Below are 24,167 nucleotides of genomic sequence, written 5' to 3' on the forward strand. Positions count from 1 at the left end.
TCTTGGAAAAAAAAAAGGGGGAAAAAAGGGGGAAGGGGAAAAGGAGGGATGTCTCAAAATTTTAAATAAATAGATGTAGAATGAATTATGCCTTTCCATGTGACCAATTTTAGTGCACACAGGGGTCTTTCTTCATTGTAAGTGGAAGGAAGGATGCATTTACCCGGGCAGTAAGTAGTAGTCTACATGACAAAAAGTTCAAGAACTTTACATCAGTACATTGTTGTCTTTTTTATTAAGTTTGATAAAACAAAACTATAATTATCAAATAAAGGAATCATGTATTGTGTGTACTCTTTTGAGTAAGAACTCTTTACATTAGGCCCACCTCTTAGTTCACAAAAAGAGGAGAAAGGAGGAAAAAAAGGCACCACAAAGGAAGAAGGATATAATATACTGTAGAATAGTTAAGGAAAGGGAAAAATTACTTCTCTTTTGGGTTTGTCTCATTCTCATTCTAATAGCTTTCTGCTTTTAGCTTACCCAGTGAAAGGTATCTTACTATCTTTTCTGCTGGCTCTGCTGCAGAGGTTGTTACCAGTCAATGCAGAAGGATAGTAACTTCTAAAAACTCTACAGCAATTCTTCCAGCAGTAATTTTAGCTCCACCAAGATAACATCAAAATAGTAATTGCTTGAATTTGGAACCTTTGTAATAAGCCATAATACATGGGTGAAAATACTTTTTTATATACTAAATATTCTTCTTTGGTAAATTGTTTGTGTGTTCTACATTAACTATTTCAACCTGTTATTTAAAATATATTTTGCATTAAGACTTGTCCAAATTCTGAAATTTTAGACAAAATGTATTTAACATTAAATACATTACCACATTTCTCATAAAACTAAATATATGTAAAAGTGGAATGTTTGCATAGTTTATATATATATTTGCGATTAGGATAAATTTTCCATTATTTACCTCACTGTTGAATTAGGAAGTCTTGGATCACTGTAATAGCTTCTGTGTGGATGGGATTATAAAACCAAATAATCTCTAAAAATAGTATTATTTCTGTGGAGGCAGCTGTTTGCCTTATAAGCTCAGCTTTATGATGGTACTCACTGGTGTTTGCAGTTGTGTTCCTATGAAATATGATGCTATTCTGATGGATAGGTGCAAGCAACAGAATTGTGGCTGTGTATTTTCAGACTCAGACTGGTTATAAAATAACTGAGCTACAGATATAAATGTCTCAGTATTACACATTGTGCTTCCATCATTTAAGATATGCTATTTCTGGTAGGATTACCGTATTATCTGTGCTTTGGAAAGAAGGGCGTGTACATATGCTATGAATTTGTGTATAAACAAAACGCATTTTCAATATATTCAGTTTCTTTTTTTTTTTTAGTAGCTAAGTTGCAAAATGATGTTTTATATTCCACATCCTTATTGCATTTTTATCATAAAGCATCATACAAAAATGTCCTTCAAAATTCCTTCTTTGTACAGATAGTTCTGTCCTTGTGAAGATGGGAGACAGTGATCACAGATGGCAGATGTTAACCGTATAGTTTAGTGCAGTAGTTGAAACTTTAGGTACAGTAGTGATAAAGACTATGAAATTTCCTCAATTGCATGATGTAGATTGTAATTTATTTTAGAGTTCTAAATTAGGAAAAACATACAGGAATGTCTTGAAAGTAAAATGGGTTTTTTGTTTTTTTCTATATTATTATTTTAGAGACATATTACTATGTATCTCCTTTGGTTGGTGCCTTTTTTTTGGCTCTGACTCCGATGGGGATTGTCATAGCTGCCAAACACCCAGCTACCAGAACTGTTCTCCATTCAGGATGGGAGCCTGTTATAACTGCCATGGTTATAAGCAGGTAAATCTATTTGTCTTGCTTTGTCTTGATAGTCACCCTGGGTCTCTACATATCTTATTTAACACCTGATTGTACTTAAAAGAAACATTTAAGGAGCCTCTAGAATGTAGAGTGTGAATAAACTTTAATCTTCCCAAAATGAGGAAGTTGCAAAGTTAAGTCACAGGTGGGAATGAGTGGGGGAGGCAGCAGTAGCCTATGGCAATGACTGAGCAGAAGTGTGCTGTATTAAATGAAGAAAATGGTGAGCTATTCATCTCCTGCAGTTTCCAATCAAAATTATACACTGATCTGAGAGATTATTTAAGTCAATGAAAGTTATGAATCTTAAAAGTGGAGTGATTGGCTGAAATTCTATGGTCTTTGTTATACAAGTAGTTGATTTTAATATGTAAATAACTATAGTGATGTCAGTCTGTAGCTGAGAACGCGGTCATGGGAATGAATTGAGAAGAAAATTGTGGCTTGAAGATGTTCAAAGACAGATAGACAGATTGCTAAAAAAGTTTTAAAATACTAATTAATGTACCTGCTTGCCTTATTCTAAATATTGTACTTTGTTTTTCAGTATTGGTGGCCTTATTCTGGACACAACGGTATCTGATCCTAACTTGGTTGGAATTGTTGTTTATACCCCAGTAATTAATGGTAAGACTCTGACAGGATTATGTGCTACTATATATCAATTGATATACCTTGGTTTGAGAAAAATCTATTACAATAAATTCCTATTATGCTAATTAGTATCTGCTATATTAATTTCAAGTTTTGATTTTGATGTCAACAGTTGTTTATTTGAACACCTAAGGAGCGCTTCCTGATCATATTTATTACAACCATTAAAACATGATAGAGAATGTGAGAAGTAGGAACCTAAAGTATGCATTAAGAAACAGAAAGTGTAAATATTGAAGTAATGTATTCAAATATTAAATGATCAAATATTATATTGAAAAGGTTGTGGCTGAGGAAAGTGTAGATAAAATTTTATTTCAAAGGATTTTCTTATGAACATCCAAGGACAAATTTTCAAAATAGTAGTTTACTATTTACGTGTAATGTATGTAGACATAAGAACTAACAGGGATGCTACAGGCAAGTAAATAGATTTCTCAAGAAAAACGTGTATTGTTTCCCATGCTTGGTATGCACTTTCCAGGTGTGTAAGAACGTACTTGTGAACATTTGGTCCTTAAGTTAAGTGTTCTATCATGTAACGATAACAACAAAGCAAATTTTTTAAGAACAGTTAATATCTTATTAGACTGATGCAGTTTGAAAATGCAAACTTTTGAGCTTTTTTTTTCCTACAGTATCACAGGGTTGATACATATTTAGTTTGCAATAATTATAATCACCAGATATGTTCCCACTGTATTGCTGCCTACCTGTTCTTTTCCCCTTTTGTATTTCTCCATTTTATTTCTTACATTATTTTGCGCTTTTATGTATTGTTGATTTTTAAACCATTTCTCCAATTATCAAGATGATTCTGACTTCTAATTTTTGGCTTTCAAACTGCTTTTGACTTAACTTGGCCTTTGCAAATTCCATATGGGTATATTCTATTCTGTTTTCTAAGCTATCAATTAAATTAATTACGACCACTTGTTTTCCACTTCGATAGTAAAATGTTAATATGGACACTGATTTTTAGTTTTGAACCATATTGCCCTGATACAATTAGTTTTCGAGAGGTTGCTAATGGAAATGTAGCATGGGATTGCACCAAAACATTTTGATAAACTTTACTACAGTTGAGAGTTAGTACATATATTGCTGCACCCTTAAGGCAAGCTGTTCAGTTACAGGAGGAAATTCTACTGTTTTGACAGAAGCATGTTCTTGGCAAATTCATGTTAGCTCTTGTTTTACGGCTTTCATATCTTCTAGAGCTTATAAATCGTCTTTTTAATAATTTGTTCTAATACTTATGTAGCAATATAAATTTCACTGATATACAGATTTCATGGATCATCCTTTCTGGCCCTTTTTAAAGAAATATTTTCTGTTTTCCCCATTACAGCCCTCTGGTATTCTCTAACCTCCAAGATAATCGGTTTGCAAAAATGATCACTGATAATTCATGGATTGTTCATGTAGCTCTCTAAAGATGCACTAAATTTAGTTTACCCTCAGGCCCTACAGACTTAATACATATGAGTTTGTGATCAGACATCACCATTTTTATGAAGGCAGTAGACAAAAGGAACTGAGCATTTCAATCTTCCATAGAGCATGTTGCTTGTTCTTCTTTCCCATTAAGGTCTTATATTTCCTTTCTTCTTACTTTTAATATGAAGCATTTCTGTGTTTGCACTTGTGTTCCTTGCTAACTGTAAATTTATTTTTACACTTCAGCCTTTATGCTTCCTTGCCTGTGCCTTACCTTTATATTCATTCAAAATTGCAAGTACTTGCATCTACCTTTTGTGTGTTTCCATTTTGATTTCCAGATACTAAAGAGCAGGGCAGACACGTTGATCTTCAACTTTTTTCTGCTTTACATCTGAAACTTTTCTTAATTATAGTCCTTTTTGGTAACCCCCTAGATTTGCTTCCTAAGAGAAGAGGATTGTTTTTTCTTTTCAGGCAGGAGTACCCCAACCAGTGGTCCTGCTTTCCTAGATGACATCCCTTGATTATAAAAGCCAACAACTGTCTGGTGATTGTTTCTTACTGTTTCCCCAAAGGCTTCTATCTCTGCTCCAGTACAGTACCAGAACACTTCTGGATTTTCTCTATAAACTCATTTATTCTTTACAGACTCACTTATTCTAGACTTGTACCTACAATGGATACAGGTCGCATGGATACATGCCTTTCTCAAGGCCTCACGCTCCTACCAGATGTTGCAGTGATGATGGTTTTTTACCCTGTAGTAGTTATGGACTGCTCTTGTAAGTGAACTATGCATACTGTTCAAGGTCATTTTCTTTCACAGAAATTGAGTGTGAAACCTGGGTTTGCCTGCGTGTTTACATTTTCCCTTTTTAACATTTTTAGCTGATGATTGGACTTAAGTAAATAATTTTAATTGGTAAGAATGACAGCTTACTATAAACATGCCTCTAGAGAAAAGGGTAAATGTATCACTTTATTTCTTATTTTCTTTCGTAAGTTTATGAACAGAATTAAGGCAACGTGCGTACATTCTTTTGAATGATCTTTAGAGAAAAAGAACTAGCCAAAAGCTATACATAGCCCTGGATGATTAGCTGACAGCTGACAAAAGATCCTTGAAGAATTAGGCAAGTGGAGAGAGGGAAAGCTGGAGCTATTAGAATCATAGAATCATTTAGGTTGGAAAAGACCTTTAAGATCATCAAGTCCAATCATAAACCTAACACTGCCAAGTCCACTACTAAACCATGTCCCCAAGCACCACAGCTACACATCTTTTAAATACCTCCAGGGATGGTGACTCAACGCCTTCCCTGGGCAGCCTGTTCCAATGCTTGACAACCCTTTCAGTGAAGAAATTTTTCCTAATACCTAATCTAAACCTCCCCTGGCACAACTTGAGGCCATTTCCTCTTGTCCTATCGCTTGTTACTTGGGAGAAGAGACCAACCCCCAACTCGCTACAACCTCCTTTCAGGTAGTTGTAGAAAGCGATAAGGTCTCCCCTGAGCCTTCTTTTCTCCAGTCTAAACAACCCCAGTTCCCTCAGCCGCTCCTCGTAAGACTTGTTCTCCAGACCTTTCACCAGCTTCGTTGCCCTTCTCTGGACACACTATTGGAGTAGGCAGGGAGAGAAAGAGTCCTTCAAGAAGGCAGGGACAGCAAGAGTCATGCTTGTAGCTGTGGCAGTCCCACAGTGGTCCTGCAGTGATGATTCCTGTGATGATTGTACCACCCCCATTCAAAATCTTGCTTTTTCATAAGAAGATTTGTATTTCCAGACTGTTCTTAGCCTTTGCCATCTGCCCCTGACTGCTACGCAATGCCTGAGAATGTTATTTTCCAAGCCACACCAGGTGCCTTACTCCATTGTTCATCTGGATTTTTCAGATAGCTCCCTTCTTTTCTTGTTATGCGTGAAGCAGTCTTTTCCCAGCTCTGAAAATTTAAACTTTTTCAATGACTAGTAATGGTCCATCAGCAAGTTGTTTATAGTCCTGTGTCCATATTTTCAGGACCTTTGCTATTATCCCAAACTTAAATTCCACATTGTAAGAAGAGAAACCTCATACCAAGCTCCATTTTGGAGCTGACAACAAGCCTAATAGGCCAAGACTAGAGTCTTGCACACACTAGCATAAGGTAAAGTTAGTCTAAGGCCCATGGCCTGTTACTGGCGATAGCAATACTGCTTTTGCAGTGCCACTGGGCAACAACTGTGGCACTAAGGAGTTCTGGTTTTCCCTCATCCACAAAAGAGCAGAGGGGAGTAATGTGTAAGTGTTGTACGTGCATATGCTAACCCTTCAACCCTCAGAATTCAAAATATAGAGGCATTTCTCTTGGAAAATGTAGAGAAAATATGTTCTGTGTGGAGGATGCAGAGTGGGCCTGTTTTATGGTACACCTTCTGGAAAAGGAAATTGGAGGTAGGTGATTTTTTTGGTTGCTGTTAGATTAGCGTCTCCTGGGTTTCATAATTCTACTGGCACCTTTGGATATTGCTGGTCAGTATACTGCAGTAAACTGGAGTTTAGGAAATCTTTCAGTTAAAAAAGCACATCTATGGACACTCATTTGCTAACTTAAACGGTGTGCTAGACCACTTTGGCTTTTTAAATATTACTGTTGCCAAAAGCTTTCTCTACCAGTGCTTTCCTGGCCTTGGAATTCTCATTGTAAGCCTAAGTAGTGAAAGGAGCTGAGGGTTTTCCCCTCAAAACGCTTTTCAGATGCCTTTTCCTTTCTCTTACCTTAAAGTTTGTTGCTCCTATGACACAGGAAACCTGAAAGAAACCAAGGAAATCTGAGAGAAATATTGTAACCTAATGGGATTGTGTCCAGCCAAAATTTGAGGAGTGTAAATTTGTCCAGGATTTCAAGTTGTCACTGTTTTTTTCAGTGCCAGTTGCCATATAGAATCATCATAGAATCATTAAGATTGGAAAAGACCTCTAAGATCATCGAGTCCAACCAGTCTCGAAATCCTGAACAGTATGCACTGCAAAGCTGTCAGGTGTTAGGCTTTCTGTGTGCGCCATTAAGTAGCTTTCAACCTGGTCCTGTCTAGATGGTTTGCATATTCTTAGATGTGAGACAAGTTACTTTCATCACATATGTTACAGTGTGGAGCTATAAATTTTTTGGTTTAAGAAATATTGGTCTGGAATTTGAGCAGCCTCAAAGGTTCCTACCCCTATTAACAATAACTGCAAATATTCGCCAAGAATATTAAAATAGTTCTTAAGCAGACAGGCATTTATAGTCAGCTTTACTGCTGGTGGCCAGAAGGATTTCACAACCGCTTTTCCATTTTTCCCCTGTTAAACACATTTCTTGAGTAATTATTTTTAATTCTGTGGTTGGTTGGGTTAAATTGTAACTCTGCTTTTTAAAAATAAATAAATCATTTTGTGGTTTCAGCAATCGTGGTACTTCCAAACTACTTGAGATTTAGATGTCTGTGTTTGATGTACTGAGATTCTGAATAAAATAACTAAGCCCAAGCGTGGCTGTGCTTCATCCTAGATACTCAAGTTGATCTTATGGTTTCTAAAGGATGAGATGGTTAAAATTTGCAAATCCTCTTACAACATCACAGCATGTTGAATTTGGCTCAGGAATTGCAATTTGCAAGGAACCGAGTTCTTTTTGAGCCGAAAAAAGATAATGCCTTGAACAATTATATGCTTCTGAATATGCAGCTGAAATGAACTAAGGTGCGGTTACCAGACAGAGCTACTTTCCTCTCCATTTTCCTTGTATGCTTAAACCAAACATTGTGAGATGTCTTGTAAGTATTTGCATTTCAGGAGTTACTGCATCATAACAAACATGTTGGTAGACCTTACCCCATTTTCATGCATTTTGTAGAATGGAGGTTCTGCAAATCAATTGTGAAAACATCTGAAAATCAGAAATGCTTTGCAGGCTTTATGTAGAAAAATCTGCCTTTACAGATGGTTTGAAGGAATACTCTTTAAGGGTAACATAAAACTGTTGTACTATTTCTTACTCTTTGGCTGTACATATCGTAGGATTATTTGATATCTGGAGGGAATAAATGTAGATCAAGCAATATGAAAAACCCATATGAGAAAAACTAACACAAAAGTTACTGAATGTCTGTTGTCTGGGAGATGAAAGTTAAGCTTACGTAGTATATTCCCCAAACCATACCTTTTTAATCTATTAGTAGGATAAATTGAATGACAAACTTTCAGGTTCTTCAAAGAGCTTTTGCTGTAAATTGTGTGCTTTGGAGAATGTAGAAAGAAAATACCCAGAAACCATTCCTCCTCAAAAAAGAAAATGCATTTTTTTAGTAACTTTGTATATTTTAATCTCTTATAGAGTAGTTGTACTCTCAGCTTTCACACAACAGAGAAGTGCTTTGATTAGGAGATAACCGTTGTCTCAGACAGTTGAGCATCTGAAATTTGCCTCTGTAAATTACAAGGGAAAGCATTAGTGATCTGTATGGTAGTAGAGCAATTTGGCTGAGTAGCAAATTAATTTTCTGCATCCTGAATTGGAAAGAATGTGATAGTCTCAGAAGGCACCTATACTGTACGAGAACTTTATAATTCAGCCTTTATTTTCACATGAAAAAGGAGGAGGGTTTTGATTCTGGATATTTAATTCCGATGCATTATTGGGTGATAGTTTTACTACTTTTTAGTTGCTAGCCTGTACATGTAAATCTGCATATTCTATGCTATTAGAGACGTGCTATTAATAGCATATTCTATGCTATTATTCTTTCTTTTACTTCTTACTTGTAAATTTTTTTACAAGATTTCAGTAATTATTAGTTTTCATGTCAAAATTATATCCAGAATATTTTCATTTTTTGACAGTCACGGAACAATTTTTCATCAGGCATAAGAAAGAAATTATTTGTAAGCCAAATGAAACACAAACTACTCCATTTTAAAATGTAATAGTATGCATATATAATGTTGTCTCAAAGACTTCTCTTAAAAAACATCCCTGGAGGAAAAGCTAATAATTTCCAACTGTTTCCCCCAAACATTTTTAAGTATTAAAAGAAATGCTACAAAGTGCAAAGGAAGATAGAAGAAATATGGATGAAAAAGCAACATTGAAAAGTACCTAGTTAAGCTAGGCTTCTATTCTAAGTATTTCACTTGCATAAACCATGGTTTTTTGAAGTTTAGAGAGGTCAGGGCAAAAACTGATCTTGAACTTTCTGAAAGATAATCCGATTATTCAAAAATTTAGAGGTTTTGGTCACTATTGTAACTGAGATTCTTTTCCTTCCTTTTCATTTCATTTTTGTAATACAAATTACATCAAAGAGCAGTTGTTGTTGAACTCCAGAAAGACTAATTGGCACAACTGACTATTTTGAACTATGGATTGTACTCAGGAGTGCACAAAAGTGAAAATGTTCTTGCCTTCCTTCTCTTGATAGATTTACAAGAAAAATAAATTTGGGAATTGTGTTGGCCTAATTCTTCCCTTATCTGGGTATTAATTTATTTTTGTCCCATTGCACAAGTTATATTGTAGATGCTTGGGAACAACATGGTATTCTGTCGCTGGTTAACCTCTCTCCATAGAACCGGATTGCTAAAAAACTTTAATCTCAATGAATTGATATGCATATGGTTTGCCATTCCTACACAATTATTTGTGTGCCCCATCACACAACTGTTCTTTATAGTCTCGTGAACAGTTATGGTCATTAAAGCTGAGTATGTAGGCTTTATCTTGTAGTCTCAGTGCTTTCATAGGAGGCAGTTTTCTGCAGGAACCTTTCTTCATTTATATATATTTAAGAAAAAGAAAAAAGGAAGAATGAGATGGGGACCTACAGGAGAGGAGGTGACTTTATAAATAAGGTAGTTGACTACTGCTTTGGAAAACTGCTCTTACCTATCATACAGTTCTCCCCTGGTGCTAAACAAGTACCTTAAACCAGATTTTTTATTAATTAGTAATAACTTAATTCTTCTCTTTTTCTGGAATCCCTGATTAGAGATTCCGGATCTGGCACGCAGAAATACTAAACATTTATTGGGACACATGAAATAATTGAGAAGTCTGCTTTAAATACTAAAACATTTGGTGGAAAAAAAGACTTTAATATTTTACATTGGATATCCAAAAGTGAAAAATGCTCTTTGCAGAGAGTACAAAAATATCATGTCACAGGTATGTTTTAAAAATAAATGCATTAATGTTTGTAAAGCACTCAGATTTATAGTGACAAGCACCACTGAAAAGCAGAAAGGAAATTAGGAAGTCTCTATTCAGTCCAAGCTTTGAATAGTGCATATTAAATAAGACTACCAGGTATTCATTATATGCTAAGGATAAAGCAAATTACCAAAGTGATGATTAGTTAGGTAATACTTTGTGGCATTGAATTAGAGGTCTGAGAGGAAGAATAGTAGTCATATTATTCGACTGCATCGTAATTTATACCAATTCTACCCATGGAGCATTTACAGGTAGGTTAGAGGGTTGCAGCTACTATGACCTTTGGCTTGGAACACCTTGATTCTGGGTGCCTGGCCTTCTGCAGATAAACCAAAACCCTGAGCAAGGGGGTCCCAACAGTGTCTGAAAGACAGTGAGCTACCTTGGAAAATCACAGGAAGACAAGTACCTTGTCTGCTCAAGATTCGAAATTTAGAGAGTCGTTTTCTAAGGTTAGGTGGATACATCTGTTCTTCAAAAGCAATAAGTAAGTAATATAAGCAAGTGCTTGCTCTGCTCATTTGAAACATAGCTGAAATAGAGTTGGGAGGAAAAGGTGGCTTTATTTACTTTTTTATAAAATCACAGAATCATTTAGGTTGGATGAGACCTTTTAAGATCTAGTCCAACCCCCTGCTCAAGCAGGGTCCACTAGAGCAGATTGTCCAGTACTGTGTCCAGTACGGTTTTGAATATCTCCACAGGTGGAGACTCCACAATCTCTCTGGGCAACCTGTTCCAGAGAGTGAACCCCCTCGCCGTAAAAAAAGTGGGGTTTTTTGTATTCAGGTGGAATATCTTGTGTTTCAATTTTTTCTCATTGCCTCTTGTCCTGTCAGTGGGTACTACTGAGAAGAGCCTGGCTCCCTTGTCTTCATCCCTCCCCTCAGGTATTTATATACATTGATAAGATCTCCCTGAGCCTTCTCTTCTCCAGGCTGAACAGTCATAGCACTCAGCCTCTCCTCATATAAAAGAAGCTACAGTCCCTGTGGCCTTGTGTTGGACTCGCTCCAGTAAGTCCATTTCTTGTACTGAGGAGCTCAGAAATGGACACAGTTCATATAAAAGAAGCTACAGTCCCTGTGGCCTTGTGTTGGACTCGCTCCAGTAAGTCCATTTCTTGTACTGAGGAGCTCAGAAATGGACACAGTAGTCCAGATGTGGCCTCACCAGTGGGGAGTACAGAGGAAGCATCACCTCTCTTGGCCTGCTGGTGATGCTTTTCCTAATGCAGCCCAGGATGCTATTGGCCTTTTTTGCCATGAAGGTGGATTGCAGGGTCATGGTCAACTTCTTGTCCTCCAGGATACCCAGGTCCTTCTCTGCAGAGCTGCTTTCCAGATGGTCTACTCCAGCCCATACTGGTGCATGGGGTTATTCCTACCCAGATGTAGTTTTCCTCTTGTTGAACTTCATAAGATTCCTCTTGACCCAATTCTCCAGCCTATCCAGTACCCTCTGAATTGCAGTACAACCTTCTAGTTTATCAGCCACTCCTCCCAGTTTTCCCTGGAAAATGTTACCCTGTTTATGAAAACATGCAGTATAAGATCTGAGGGGAAAAACCACCCGGTGTGTTACCCAGAGCGTTGGATGGTCTCAGACTAGTCTGTGTCAGCAAGAGGTTCCCTTAATTTCTGGGTTTTTACCTGTAATGAGGGTTAATGAGACAGATTTGCTTTGAAATACTCTTTAAGATGCATTGATGTAAAGTACTTTTAATGTGGTTTTCCAAATAGCATGGTTACTTCTATTATTAGAAAAAAGTCCTTTTTCCAGATAATGATTAATAGAATCATGCCCGTAGGCCTATTTGCAAATACATGACATGGTTTTGGCTCTACTTTGAATATGGCTTTCGTGCTTGTTAGACAAAAAAGAACTGTGATAACAATTTTCAGAAGTAGTATTTATTCTTGCTTAGCCCTTAACTGGCTCGATAAAATGATGAGGTTTTCAATTTTCTTTTAATGTTGTAAGTCAGCATATGTCATGTAAGTAATGACATCCTTCACACCTTAGCAGACAATGTCTCTTCTGCTTATTGACAAAGTAGCACTCTCATATTGAAGTTAAACACATCTGCTATTCTGAGAGGAATGCAGTAGCAGCTGCAGGATTTTACTTTTGAAAGAAATCATTTTCCTCTGTGTTGTAGTTCTCATTGGAATGAAAAGAAGCTAACAAAGTTAGTCTTTATTAGAAAGTATTTGCTATGATGACCGCAATACTGTTTTCCAGGAAAAAAATTCCTGACTTAAATGATCATGGAAACAGTCCTCATATATGCCTCCAGAGATTTTCATAATATGAGCAGCTACTGAGCACAGGACCATTTTATGCATTCAGAAGATGCTGAGAAGTTATCAATTTTGTGTATCGACACCTTGTCAACCTATGCAGTTTTATCTGTTTTCTGCTTTTTGCAGGGATCTGATTAATCTAATACTGCCGAGATAACTTCACATGCACAGTAACTGCTGTTACAAAACAAACTGAATATCTGTGTGCATATTGAAGTCATTCATTCAACACAAGCATAGCTTTATACAAGTCATTCTATGACCAGCAGAATAATGAAACCTGATTCCGTGCTGATTTGTATCCTGAGTTTTTAGAGCACCCGATAGCCCTTTCAACCCCCAGTGTTCCCTATGGCCTTGTGTCCCTGCAATACCCACTGCTCACAACATTCTCTCCATTCTCCCTCTGCTTTCCACAACATCATCGTTCCTCTTCTGTGTCACTGAACTACTGGCTGAGCAAGAGGCATCATGCCTAGCTCCAAGCTAGGTGCTGAGTGGCCAGCTCGCATGTTTATGGTGTTAACTATACAGCTCGTGTTACTGCCTTTGTCTCACGGAGGGCATGGTTTTGAATCTTTCTCTTTATTTACCTACCCACTGTTTCCTTTTTCTTAGCTTGTTTCACCATACTCAGAGGTAGTTAGGATCTCTATCCTTGTGTCAGACGTGGTTGAACTTGGCCCAAAGGTTCAAAAATAATTAGAAGGAAGAACTGGCAGATGAATGGACAGAACTAAAAGACAGCGTGACTGCTGCAGCCCAGCACCATACATTGTCGGCTGGTTGAGACTGAGCAGGATGTATGGATTCTAGAAGCTTTTTACACTTCAGTACACCTGTCTATCTTCTGTGAGTTAAAAATATACCACTGATATTAGATTATTGAGACTCAGACCAAATGAAATTTAAAATACTTTTCCTTAACATATGAATATTGCATTTCCAGTTAGCTAAAATAGATTGTGTATGTTCAACTTAGCTGTAATTAAAATAGAAAAAAGAATGTTGCACCTCTTAAAATCACACTCCACACTGGCTGTTTTGGTTAGCATGTCAACTTCCTTTGCAGAGCAGATACGACCTCCTTTTACTAGTGCCCCACGGCTGGCCAGTTTGTTTTAGAATCACTTTTAGTACTTTTCAATCATTTTTCTTGTTATCTACATGCACAATAGGGCTTGGGGCATACTTTCTCTAAACAACGGTTATAAAAGTAAAAAGATTTTTGATTAATAGCTACCCATCAAAGGATTGACAACCAATCTCATACCTTCTTTCTTAGACTTGTCCATGTGTCTCTTGTCCAGGCAGGTTTTTTAATTGCCATTTCAAATGGGCAAATTTCCATTTTCCTTAATTCTTTTCTCTCACTCAGTTTCCCTTGTTATTAATTAGGAAAGGAGCTCCAGATCATCTATCATATTTCTGATTGTCTGAATTTGTTGAAGCAGATAATTATCAGTCACAAGAGGAAGTTGCACACATCTTAGGAAATACTTGAAATCTGCGGGGTTTTGTGCTAACATGGTTTATGGTTGCATTGCTACAAACCTCAAAGCATACCTTGAAAAACAGCCCTATTTACTTCTTTTATTTCTTCTTGTAATGCTATAATAGATATGGATAGTGAGAGAAGAGTTTACTGATTTTTTTCCTTTAATATTGTTTTGAATATATCAGTTATTGCAGTTGTTAGCCTGCTTGTAATTACCCAGATGGCTTTTATCCCCTCTTTTTTAAGCAGGAACTGTTTCGTATTTTCTAGTCATTTGGCACCATCCCCAGCTTTGTAGCTTTATTAAGAAGTAGTTTTACGTAACAGTTTTTTTGTAATTCAGTCACAGAAATTATCTGATCCCCATCCAAATGTAGTGCGTTGATCCTTAGTTTTATTTCTGCCTCCCTTTCCATACCTTATTCTCATTTGTCAGAAGTCTCAAAATTATTGTTCTCAATCAAAAGACAGACTTTGGACCCTACTTAGATTGGTTTTGTTCTGTTTAAACCCCTTTTGTAATATAAATCCCTTATTTTACTTCTAATTCTGTAGTTTGTCTGAAAAAAGCTACTGTTATTTTAATTTTCTTTGCAAAGACTGACTCAACCTTTTGGTAGTTCACATTTTGTCCCTATATCTCCTGAGTGGGAAGATGCAGGCAAGTTTCATAAACAGTCCTTTCTGCCAACTCCACTTTTTCTACCTTATTTCCTGATTTATATTTGAGGCCTTTTGCTTAAATGTCCTTTTGCTTAAATGTCCTTTTGCTTAAATGTTAGGCTCTGCCATTAATTGTCTTTAAGCAGTGGTGAGACAGGAAATCTTTGAGTTCTCAATACTAGATGTTTGTCCTAACCACTCCATAGTCCTCAAAAGAATTTGGCAAATAGCGTCTTCTGGTGACCACAGACATTTGTTCTGCATCCAAACAAAGCCCTAAGCATCAGATAAAAAAATCAGTTCAACTACAATAAACAAGGGCTTTCTCCTTCCAAAGTGGGGGCAAGATCTGCATTACTTCTGCCTAATCATGTCTTCTCAGAGCAACCCATCCCTATGTAAAGCATCTGGGGAAAAAAAGCATACGCTTGATATGCAAGTAGACAATTCTAGAGTTAATAGCAGTAGAACAATTTTATGCTAGTGCCACTGCATTCTGTAATGTAGATATAACAAATTGGTTTAGTTTTCTGTTCACCGAAGTAAAAATTTATAGAACAGCCCAGGTTGGAAGGGATCTCGAAAGATCATCTGGTCCAACCTTTCATGGGAAAGGGAGCCTAGATGAGATTATCTAGCACCCTGTCCAGTCACATGTTGAAAACCTCCAGTGGTGGGGACTCCACCATGTCCCTGTTCCAGTGAATGATTGTTCTTTCTTATATTAAGATGAAACGTCTTCTGGTGCAACTTGTACCCATTGCCCCTTGTCCTCTCCATATGTCTCCTTGTGAAGAGAGCGCCTCAGTCCTCTTTGTAGCTGCTCTTTAAGTACTGGAAAACTGTGATGAGGTCTCCCCTGAGCCTTCTTTTCTCCAGGGAGAAAAGACCTAACTCCTTCAGTCTTTCCTTATAGGGCAGGTTCTCCAGCCCTTTGATCATCTTCGTGGCCCTCCTTTTGACCTCCTTCAATCTGTCCATGTCTTTCTTGAATTGTGGGGACCAGGACTGGACACAGTACTCCAGGTGTGGCCTGACAAGCACTGAGTAGAGTGGGATGATCATGTCTCTATCTCTGCAGGTAGAAATGGATGCAGCCCAGGATCCGATTTGCCTTCGTTGCTGCAGCAGCACACTGCTGCCTCATGTTCATCTCATCCACCAGGACCCTCCGGTCCCTTTCAGCAAAGCTGCTCCCCAGCCACACAGATCCTAGCCTGTACTGGGCTTTTTGGTTATGTTGTCCTAGGTGCAGGACTTTGCACTTGTCTTTGTTAAACTTCATACTGTTCTTGCTAGCCTGCTCTTCCAGCCTGTCCAGGTCTCTCTGTAAGATGGCTCTCCCTTCTCCCACCTCACCACCCAGTTTAGTGTCATCAGCAAACTTGGTGAACATGCTTTCAATCCCATCATCCAGGTCATTTTTGAAGATGTTGAACAGTGTGGGGCCCAGTATCAATCCCTGGGGGACCCCACTTGTGACAGGCTGCCAGCCGGAGTAAAAACCATTGATCACCACCCTCTGAGTGTGACCTGTTAGCCAATTTCCTACTCATCTCACAAACTACCCATCCAGTCTGTAACTTGCCGGTTTGTCTAGTAGGAAGCTGTGGGAAACTGTCAAATGCTTTGCTGAAGATGGGCATGATATTTGCCCTCTTCCAGTTGTCAGGGACTGATCTCCACGACTTTTCAAAGATTATAGACAGTGGCCTTGTAACAATGCCAGCCACTTCTCTTCGCATCCTAGGGTGGTTTGTTTCATAGAAATTGTTGCATAGAAATCTTTTTCCTAATGGGAAGTGTATCAACAGTTGTCATGGAGAAGGTAGAGTCTTCACCACTACCATTCTTTTAAAAATCAGTTATTCAGACACTTGTCTTGTCCTTTCAACCTGAATTATGAAAGGCAGAAGATGATAGTTAATCCTGCTCTGTAGCAAAGGGGAATGGGTAGATTGAAGTCTTTTCCAGCCCTATGATTCTATGTGTGAAATCTGCATTTATTCTTGTGGTAGTGAGTGCATCTGCTTTGCGTTATTTATACTTGCCAGCAATGCTGACCTAGGAAGGTAATCCAGCAGTGGCATAATCATGTAGTACTTCTATTGTTCCAAGAGGGATTTCCAAAGAAGAGGGAGCAATAAAAGGGAGCTTCACCTATGAGAAAGCCAGATCGAACCTTATGGAGGAATCTTTTGCACTTACCATGAATTAAAACTGATCTCCAAATATCCAAATTTCCAATTTGGATATTCCAAATATTCACTGATACACCAAATCGTAGCCCAAGTTTTTTGACTTATTTTAGTGCTTGGTGTTAGCCTGTCTATAACTAATATACATTCTAAAGATGTTTCTCTTATTGACCTTTTGTAGGTAGGGGACTGTGGTAAACATAAAGGAAATTGGTAAATTTGCAAAAATACTGCCTACTAGAGGAAAAAAATAGCTGAAAATTTACCACTTGTTCCCTTTTGTATTTCAGGTATTGGTGGTAATCTAGTAGCTATTCAAGCTAGCAGAATTTCTACCTACCTCCATTTGCATAGCATTCCTGGAGAGCTGCCAGAGGAAGCCAAGGGTTGCTACTATCCGTGCAGAACCTATTATGGTTCAGGTATGTATTAGTCAGTTAATTGTTAAAACTACTGTCTCATGTCTCCTCTTTTTCCCCCTGTATGCCAGACTGTACCACCAGTGAGAAATGGCAACAAACTGAACTTGTACGCAATTCAAAGGCAGCAGAGGCTTGGCAGTTTCCTTTGCCTGCAGCTGTTTGCCTGTGAGAATCACAAGGAACTCCCTTGTGCAGGAGGTGGTGCATAGAGAGGAACCCAGAGAAAGGTGTAACCCTGGCAAGGGTCAAAGATAGGGACCGATGAGGCAGTGGGTACCCCCTGTGAAAATCCTTACGGAGTCTTTTAGCAGAAAATAATGCCTGCTGTTCCACAATAGTCAATGCTGTGGATTTCTAAAACTGCTTTTTATATTAAAATGAATAAAAATCTGATACAGTAATTGAAGAGCTTAACTGAATTTTGGATTTCTTTATTGTAGGAGTAAATAACAAATCAGCCCAAGTTCTGCTTCTTTTGGTGATTCCTGGACACCTGATTTTCTTGTACACTATCCACTTAATGAAAAGTGGCCACACTTCCTTAACTCCTATCTTTATAGCAGTATATTTGTTTGCAGCTCTGCTACAGGTAAGAACAAGTACAACTTGAAAATGCTTGTATAAAATCAAGTTCTTGAACAAAATAATGTTTTATCTGATTTCTGAAATCTCATTAATAGTACCAGAAGGTATGGGTTAATACAGCCTTTCAGCAGTTTTGAAGTAACTAATTATCTCCACATGTATACAGCTTACACAGGTGTATTTGTATTGTGAGTGCTTTTCAGAAGACACTTGACTGCTTTATTTCCCAGTCATGCATCATGCACTTTCTCTTTCACATGCTTCTTGGAACCATTGCATCTAAATCCCCCATCATTTTAATCAACTAGAGGGGAGATGGAGAGAAGGAAAAGTAGCATTTATGAATAATGAATACATCAAGGAAAACTCTCAAAGAAATCTCCCAAAGTGGTTCACATTACTGTTTCAATTAACGTGGTAAAAAATGCACTAGATGAGAATGTTATGGCTTGCTTGGTGCATTCTTAATATTTATTAAAGTTGAAATTAGTCTGACAGCGGTCATTGTACAAGACATTGTAATTGCATTAATTGTCAAACATTGTTACATTATTTTGGCTGGTCTTACCTAGTGGCCTGTTCACAGCCAGCAAGGACAGTCCTTGAAACATGCCTTTTGAAATAGCAATGTCTTAAGGTGAAATAATTTCACTTAGAGAAATCAGTAATACAAAATGAAATGTTTTTATTACATCCACATCCAATTTTTAGCTAAAACTTGGCTGAATTAACTATAATGCTTCATTGTACCTTAAAAACAAAAATTGACTGTTCATGTTACACAATAAAAATACAGTTGAAATATCCATAAGTAAGTTAATTATACATACTGCTTCTAAAAATGTAACCAATTTAGTTTTAAAATACAGACATTATCATCAGTCAATCCTTAATAAAATTATGATTTTTAACGTTCTGAATTGTCTTTCTGTGTTTATCACACTATTTCAATAAAGATAGGTTTTGAAAACTGTTACTATTTTAATTTCATATAAGAATTCTGTGCTTTTTTTGGTAGAATATAACTGGTAACATTCCAACCTTTGCAAGTGAGAATGTCATACTAAAAGTTATAAATTACTTTTCATTTTCCTCTTACATAATATTCGTAGTTTCCAGCCTTATCACTTGTTTTATAATGTGTTTTCCTGAGGAAATAATGCTATTCCTTCACTCTCTCTGTTCTGTCTGGCTGGCTGTCCTTTCTAATAACTTTTGAATCCTTTGGCTCATTTCAGTCAAGTTTTTCTGAGTCTCACCTCTGTCAGTGATACTAAGTTCTTATAAGCTTAACAAAAACAGGTTGGGGAAAGCGTCCCCGCTAATGCCTCTGCTGAAGGTAAGACTGTGATTTCAGCCATTATTAGACTTCAGAGATTTCACAGGGAATCAACCTGAATTCATAAATCCATATGAAATCCATACAGTCCTCCTGCTCACAGAACTGCAATCATAATATGGTTAGGGATACAAACCTTTTTTTCAGCAGCAAAGGAAGGGTAAGATTTGAGAAATGCAGAAGTTCAGCTGAAAACCAAGTTAAGGCATTAGGGCAGGACTTTCAGATCACACAGTAATTTAGACCCAGCATCAGCACATATACACGTGTAAAGTTGATTTCTATAAATTCAAGGTCTGATTAGAGTGCTCAGTTCTGCAGTCATGCACCTCCATTACGGTTCATAAGGCCACACCTGATTTTGTTGATTTTTCAACCATAAAGCAGACATATAGATTTTTTCTTTTTTCCCTGCTCTCTTTTATAGATGATTTTTTCCTCTTTTACCTTCTGTCTTTAGCCGTAACAGGCAGTTTGAGATTTATTTACTTTGAAACTGAGCAACAGTATTGCACACTATAACTTCTCATGGGTCTTGACAGATTTACAATTTGGAACCCCATGTTTTTTAACACCTTCTGAAAATATTTAATAGATTCTTTTCCCCATTTTAATTATTCTGGTATTTTTCTAGTAATGATTATTGTAGTTTTGCATACCTCTAATTAGAGCAGATTTAAAATTTTCAGAGAGACGATTCTTGCTTTAACCTAAAATCTTGAACATATGTTATTGGTCTGAAGCACTTCTCTGCTGCAGTTGTGTGCTTTTATGTTTCTCCTTTCTCAAGGAAAACACTTAAATATTTGTACTCATTCCTCTTCCCTTTTTTCAGTGACATCATCTATGCACCTGGATATAGTAAAGAACAGTTTTTAAGCTGCCATTTCTTTTGGCATAAGCCAACATCTACTGATCTCATTTTTCCAGAATTCTTTTATATTTTTGCCCTCCCAATGAGAGCTTTTCCAGTTCTGCTGTAAAACTGAAAAACCTCGCAGCTAATTATTGTGATTTCAATTATCAACAAAAAAAATCCATTAACAGTCTTTTGAGCAGTGGGAGACCTGCATTCTAGGCCTTTTTTATAATATATTGGACTTTGCATTTATTTTCACTTTGCATGGAAGGCGCATGAAAATGGATGTCAAAAATTACAAGCCTGCTTGCGGGCTATATCTCTTATGTTTGAGGTGGTAGATGATAATTTAACAGAACATAGTGATTCCCAAAGGTAAGAGTTAATTGTGGTCAGTCCTGTGTTTAAGGAGGTTTGATATCACTACTTTGCCCTTTCCAGTTCCCTCCTTATATTGAGCTAGGGGGCAGAAAGGGTAGCTGAATAATGATTATGGCAATATACCACCTATTTACATTTTTTCCACTATGTTAAAAAATTAATGCTAAATTAAAAAACAACAACAGCCACAAAATTAATTTTCTATCTTTAAAATTCAAGTGACTATTGTAAGATGTTAAATTATTTAATGACATATTTTACAGTGGACTGAAATAGATTGTTAATTAACTTCAAGATGTTTATTATCTCTGATGTCCAGCTCTGTGTTTGTTTAAAATGGAGAGGAAGGGGTTAGGGAAATGACAGAAGTAGAACTGGAATGTTATAGTAAGCTGAAAAAAATCAAGGAAACATTAACACAAAAACTTTAATTATAGCTTTTATATTTCTGTCTTCCTCTGTCAGTTTATACTATTCCACATTATCTCTACAGTAAATTTGTAACATATATATGAACTCTATTTGGCATTTTAGCAAGACTTTTTCAGATTGCCTGTAAACTTCAATATTCCTTTTCCCAAAGTGATAAAACAGAATTTATTTGCATTGCAAGCTCTATCTATACAGTATTACTGAAGTTCCAATCAGGTAGTTAATTTCATTTTCATCCAGTTCTGATACTTTCATTATTTGATTTTTGTTTTTTCACCACCCATGCCTACCAGCTTCTTTCCTGTCTTCTCCCTACCTGTTCTCTCCCCAGCATGTCATTTAATTGAAATATTTATGGGAAATATGTAATTAATATGACATGATCTACAGTAGCAATAGTATGATTTAGTTATTATTGACCAAAAATACGCTATGTAGTAAAACAAAGCACGGTTTCACTGACTATGTAGTTGTTTCTAAAAATCATTAAATTAAGATATTTTAAATAATATGAGTAGTCAGTATTATGATCTGCATTCTCTCTGATTCTCTATGAACAGAACAGTTCTGGGTTTCTAGACTTAAGAAAACCCAGAAAGTGTTTTATTTTCTTTTATTTTAATTTTCCTACCTTTAATAGTACAGTTGTTTCTGTTCTTTAAGTAAATACATATTCTTGAAATGTTCTTCAATTAAATTGAACTGGTTCTATTGAAATCCAAGGCAATACTCCCTTTAACTTTAGTGGGGCTAGGATTTCACAATTATATTTTCATAAAGGTGAGGAAAACTGCACAAATACTTGTATTAATCTGCATTGAACTAGAACTTTTAGGCTGGAGTTCAAAAGGTCTGAATTAGCTCCGTAGTGAAGAGTCTGTTCTCTGCTTATGAATGGCAGCATCAGAGGAAAATACAAAAAAAATATTATGCCCTGTAAGTATGTAGGGTACTTCACATAATGCAGCATACAGTATCTGGGCAAGCCAATGTGCATTAATGAAAACCAGTATATTGATTTTAAACGTGTTTTGTATTTGGTGAGTGGCCTCTATTGAAGAGGAATACTCCTTTCCTGAAAATTTTACAAAAACCAGTCACACACGAGCACATACCAGTATGCTACATGCAGTTACAATCTGGCGTTTGACCAACAAAGAATATATTAATTGAAAAACAGTCCTCCTCTTATACCTCACAAAGGCAGAAGTATTTTTTAACTGTATGAGGCTATGCGTTGAGCAGAGTTTCATCCTCTGTCTTGTCAACCTGCAGTAGAATGAGAGCAGCACTGGAATTGCCAAGCCATCAGTCCTGGCACAGGGCTTTCAGCATTCAAAGGCGGCCTCTGTTCTTCATGTTCTCACTGAGCCAGTAAAATGCCCTCTAAGGAATTTTCACACCTCCTAACAAAATCTGTGCACACAGTTACGTTAAAGACTCGGGGAATAAACAAACAATAGGAGATACCCAGAGCTATTACCAAGCAAGTAAGTAACTCCAAAACGCAGTCCTTCTTATCCGATGAGGGTCAGGTGTATACTGCTGTGAAGTAACTTTTTTAGTGCTTCAGAGCTGTTTGGGACAATAGAAAACTCAGAATTCAGCAGTGCTCATAATGACTTCCTGCTCACATCGAAAACATCTTGGATTTCTCACTAGTGTGAGGATTCTAATGATGGTATGGGCCTCTTCAAAGTGGAAAAATAACTCATGGGGTATACTGTACATTATAGAGAAATAAGGAAGGTTGTGTTTATAGAGAAAATATTGATGCATTTTAAATACTGCTTTTTCTAATAGGAAAGGTTACTTCCGAAATGTAGAACATATAACTGCTAAAGAAACTACATGATTCCAGGAAATATGGAAACCAAGGTCCAAACCTGGACAGTTCTGCACGTTCAGTGCTTTTTCATTGCAGCATGAGAAGCAGACTTGCCAGATTCATTGGGATCTGAATGTGGGTATCACCCGCTCTCTCACTTCCAGGCACGTTGCTGTCTGTGGTCGAAGCCTGGCTCCTACCAAGTCATTAGCAGGGATATATCATTTTTGCCTCCAGAAGGCTGAGCTCAAAGTGCTTATGTATGTAGCATGACACGCTGAATTGTGCTACAGCTAGTGCAGGTTGAGCATACCTGAACACAAAAGTTCCTTCCCTTCCTTCCCAAAATATAATCAAATTGATTTAGAAACAACTGCAGATAAAATGGTATCCTCTTTTTTACTTAGATGAGGTTTTAGTCTTACATAAATTTATGTTATGCTCTCTGGGTACTTGGATACCATAGTGTAGCTAATACCACTTAGCTACAACGCGAACAACAACAGCAAGAAAGAACTTGCTGTTCAGTGGTTTCTTTGCAGCCAGACACTGAAGGAAATCTCTTTATGTTTGGAAGAAATAGTGACTTGTTTCCCCTGGACATGATACACACCAGATATGCTACCTGAGAAGACAGTGGAAAAAAATTTCTTTTGAAAAATGTATGTAGACCCTACTTTGTTCACCAGCTACAGAATTCTGGCTGTAGACAATGGAAATTCAGCAAGTAAGTTCAGTGTAGATCTATTATGAGTGCTTTACAGTTACTACTTAGTTTCACATGAAGACATCAAAAGCCATTTAAAATCCGAGAAATGTAATATATAATTTAAAAATTAACTTAATGAAGGGTCAAAACCACTACAAGACCTAAACCATAAATATGGTGAGAATGATGTCAGACTTAGGACACAGTAGTTTTTAGAGATCCTTAACTGGGGTTTTTCACTCATAATTAAAAAAAAAAAATAAACTTACCTTTGAATTTCATTGATTTATAAGAGTTCTTATGCAGTAATTACCAGATCTTGTCATGGTTATATTATAGGTGAATTTTGGGTCACTATAAGTTTGAGCGTAAAGCAGAATTAAAATACATTTGAGAAGAGGTTACCACAGTTTATTTGCATCTGTGTTTCCTGTCTAAAGTAACAGAATGAAGCTATTTTGTAATGCACCTTCACATGGAAACGATTTAAGGTGAATCAGCAGTACTAGTAACAGGCAGCATATCCTGTCCATCTAAGGCATGCCAAATAAACTGCTAACAGGTCTTGGTTCAACACACTAAACTTACAGTAGAATTTTGATAATGCCTGTGTGAAAAAACATATGCAAATATATAACCTAAACTTTCTCTTTCCAGTTTGGTGTTGGGATTCACTAATCACAGCAACTAATGTATAAACTAATATAAACAGGAAAGATTCAAATCCGCTTTACAAATATTATGCGTTTGAATGTA

The 24,167-nt window shown here is 37.0% G+C and overlaps 1 protein-coding gene across 1 annotated transcript in view; it reads left to right on the forward strand.

Annotated features, from left to right (window-relative positions):
• SLC41A2 (solute carrier family 41 (magnesium transporter), member 2) overlaps positions 1 to 24,167 on the forward strand; it is a 40,428-nt gene that overhangs the window by 10,412 nt on the left and 5,849 nt on the right. The window contains exons 4-7 of the mRNA XM_009574234.1: positions 1,692 to 1,839; positions 2,408 to 2,487; positions 17,147 to 17,278; positions 17,719 to 17,867. Of these exons, the coding sequence (XP_009572529.1) occupies positions 1,692 to 1,839; positions 2,408 to 2,487; positions 17,147 to 17,278; positions 17,719 to 17,867 (509 nt within the window). The remainder of the gene's footprint in view (positions 1 to 1,691; positions 1,840 to 2,407; positions 2,488 to 17,146; positions 17,279 to 17,718; positions 17,868 to 24,167) is intronic.

Source organism: Fulmarus glacialis, unplaced genomic scaffold, assembly GCF_000690835.1.
Source record: "Fulmarus glacialis isolate BGI_N327 unplaced genomic scaffold, ASM69083v1 scaffold9493, whole genome shotgun sequence".
NCBI classification, from domain to species: Eukaryota; Metazoa; Chordata; class Aves; order Procellariiformes; family Procellariidae; genus Fulmarus; species Fulmarus glacialis.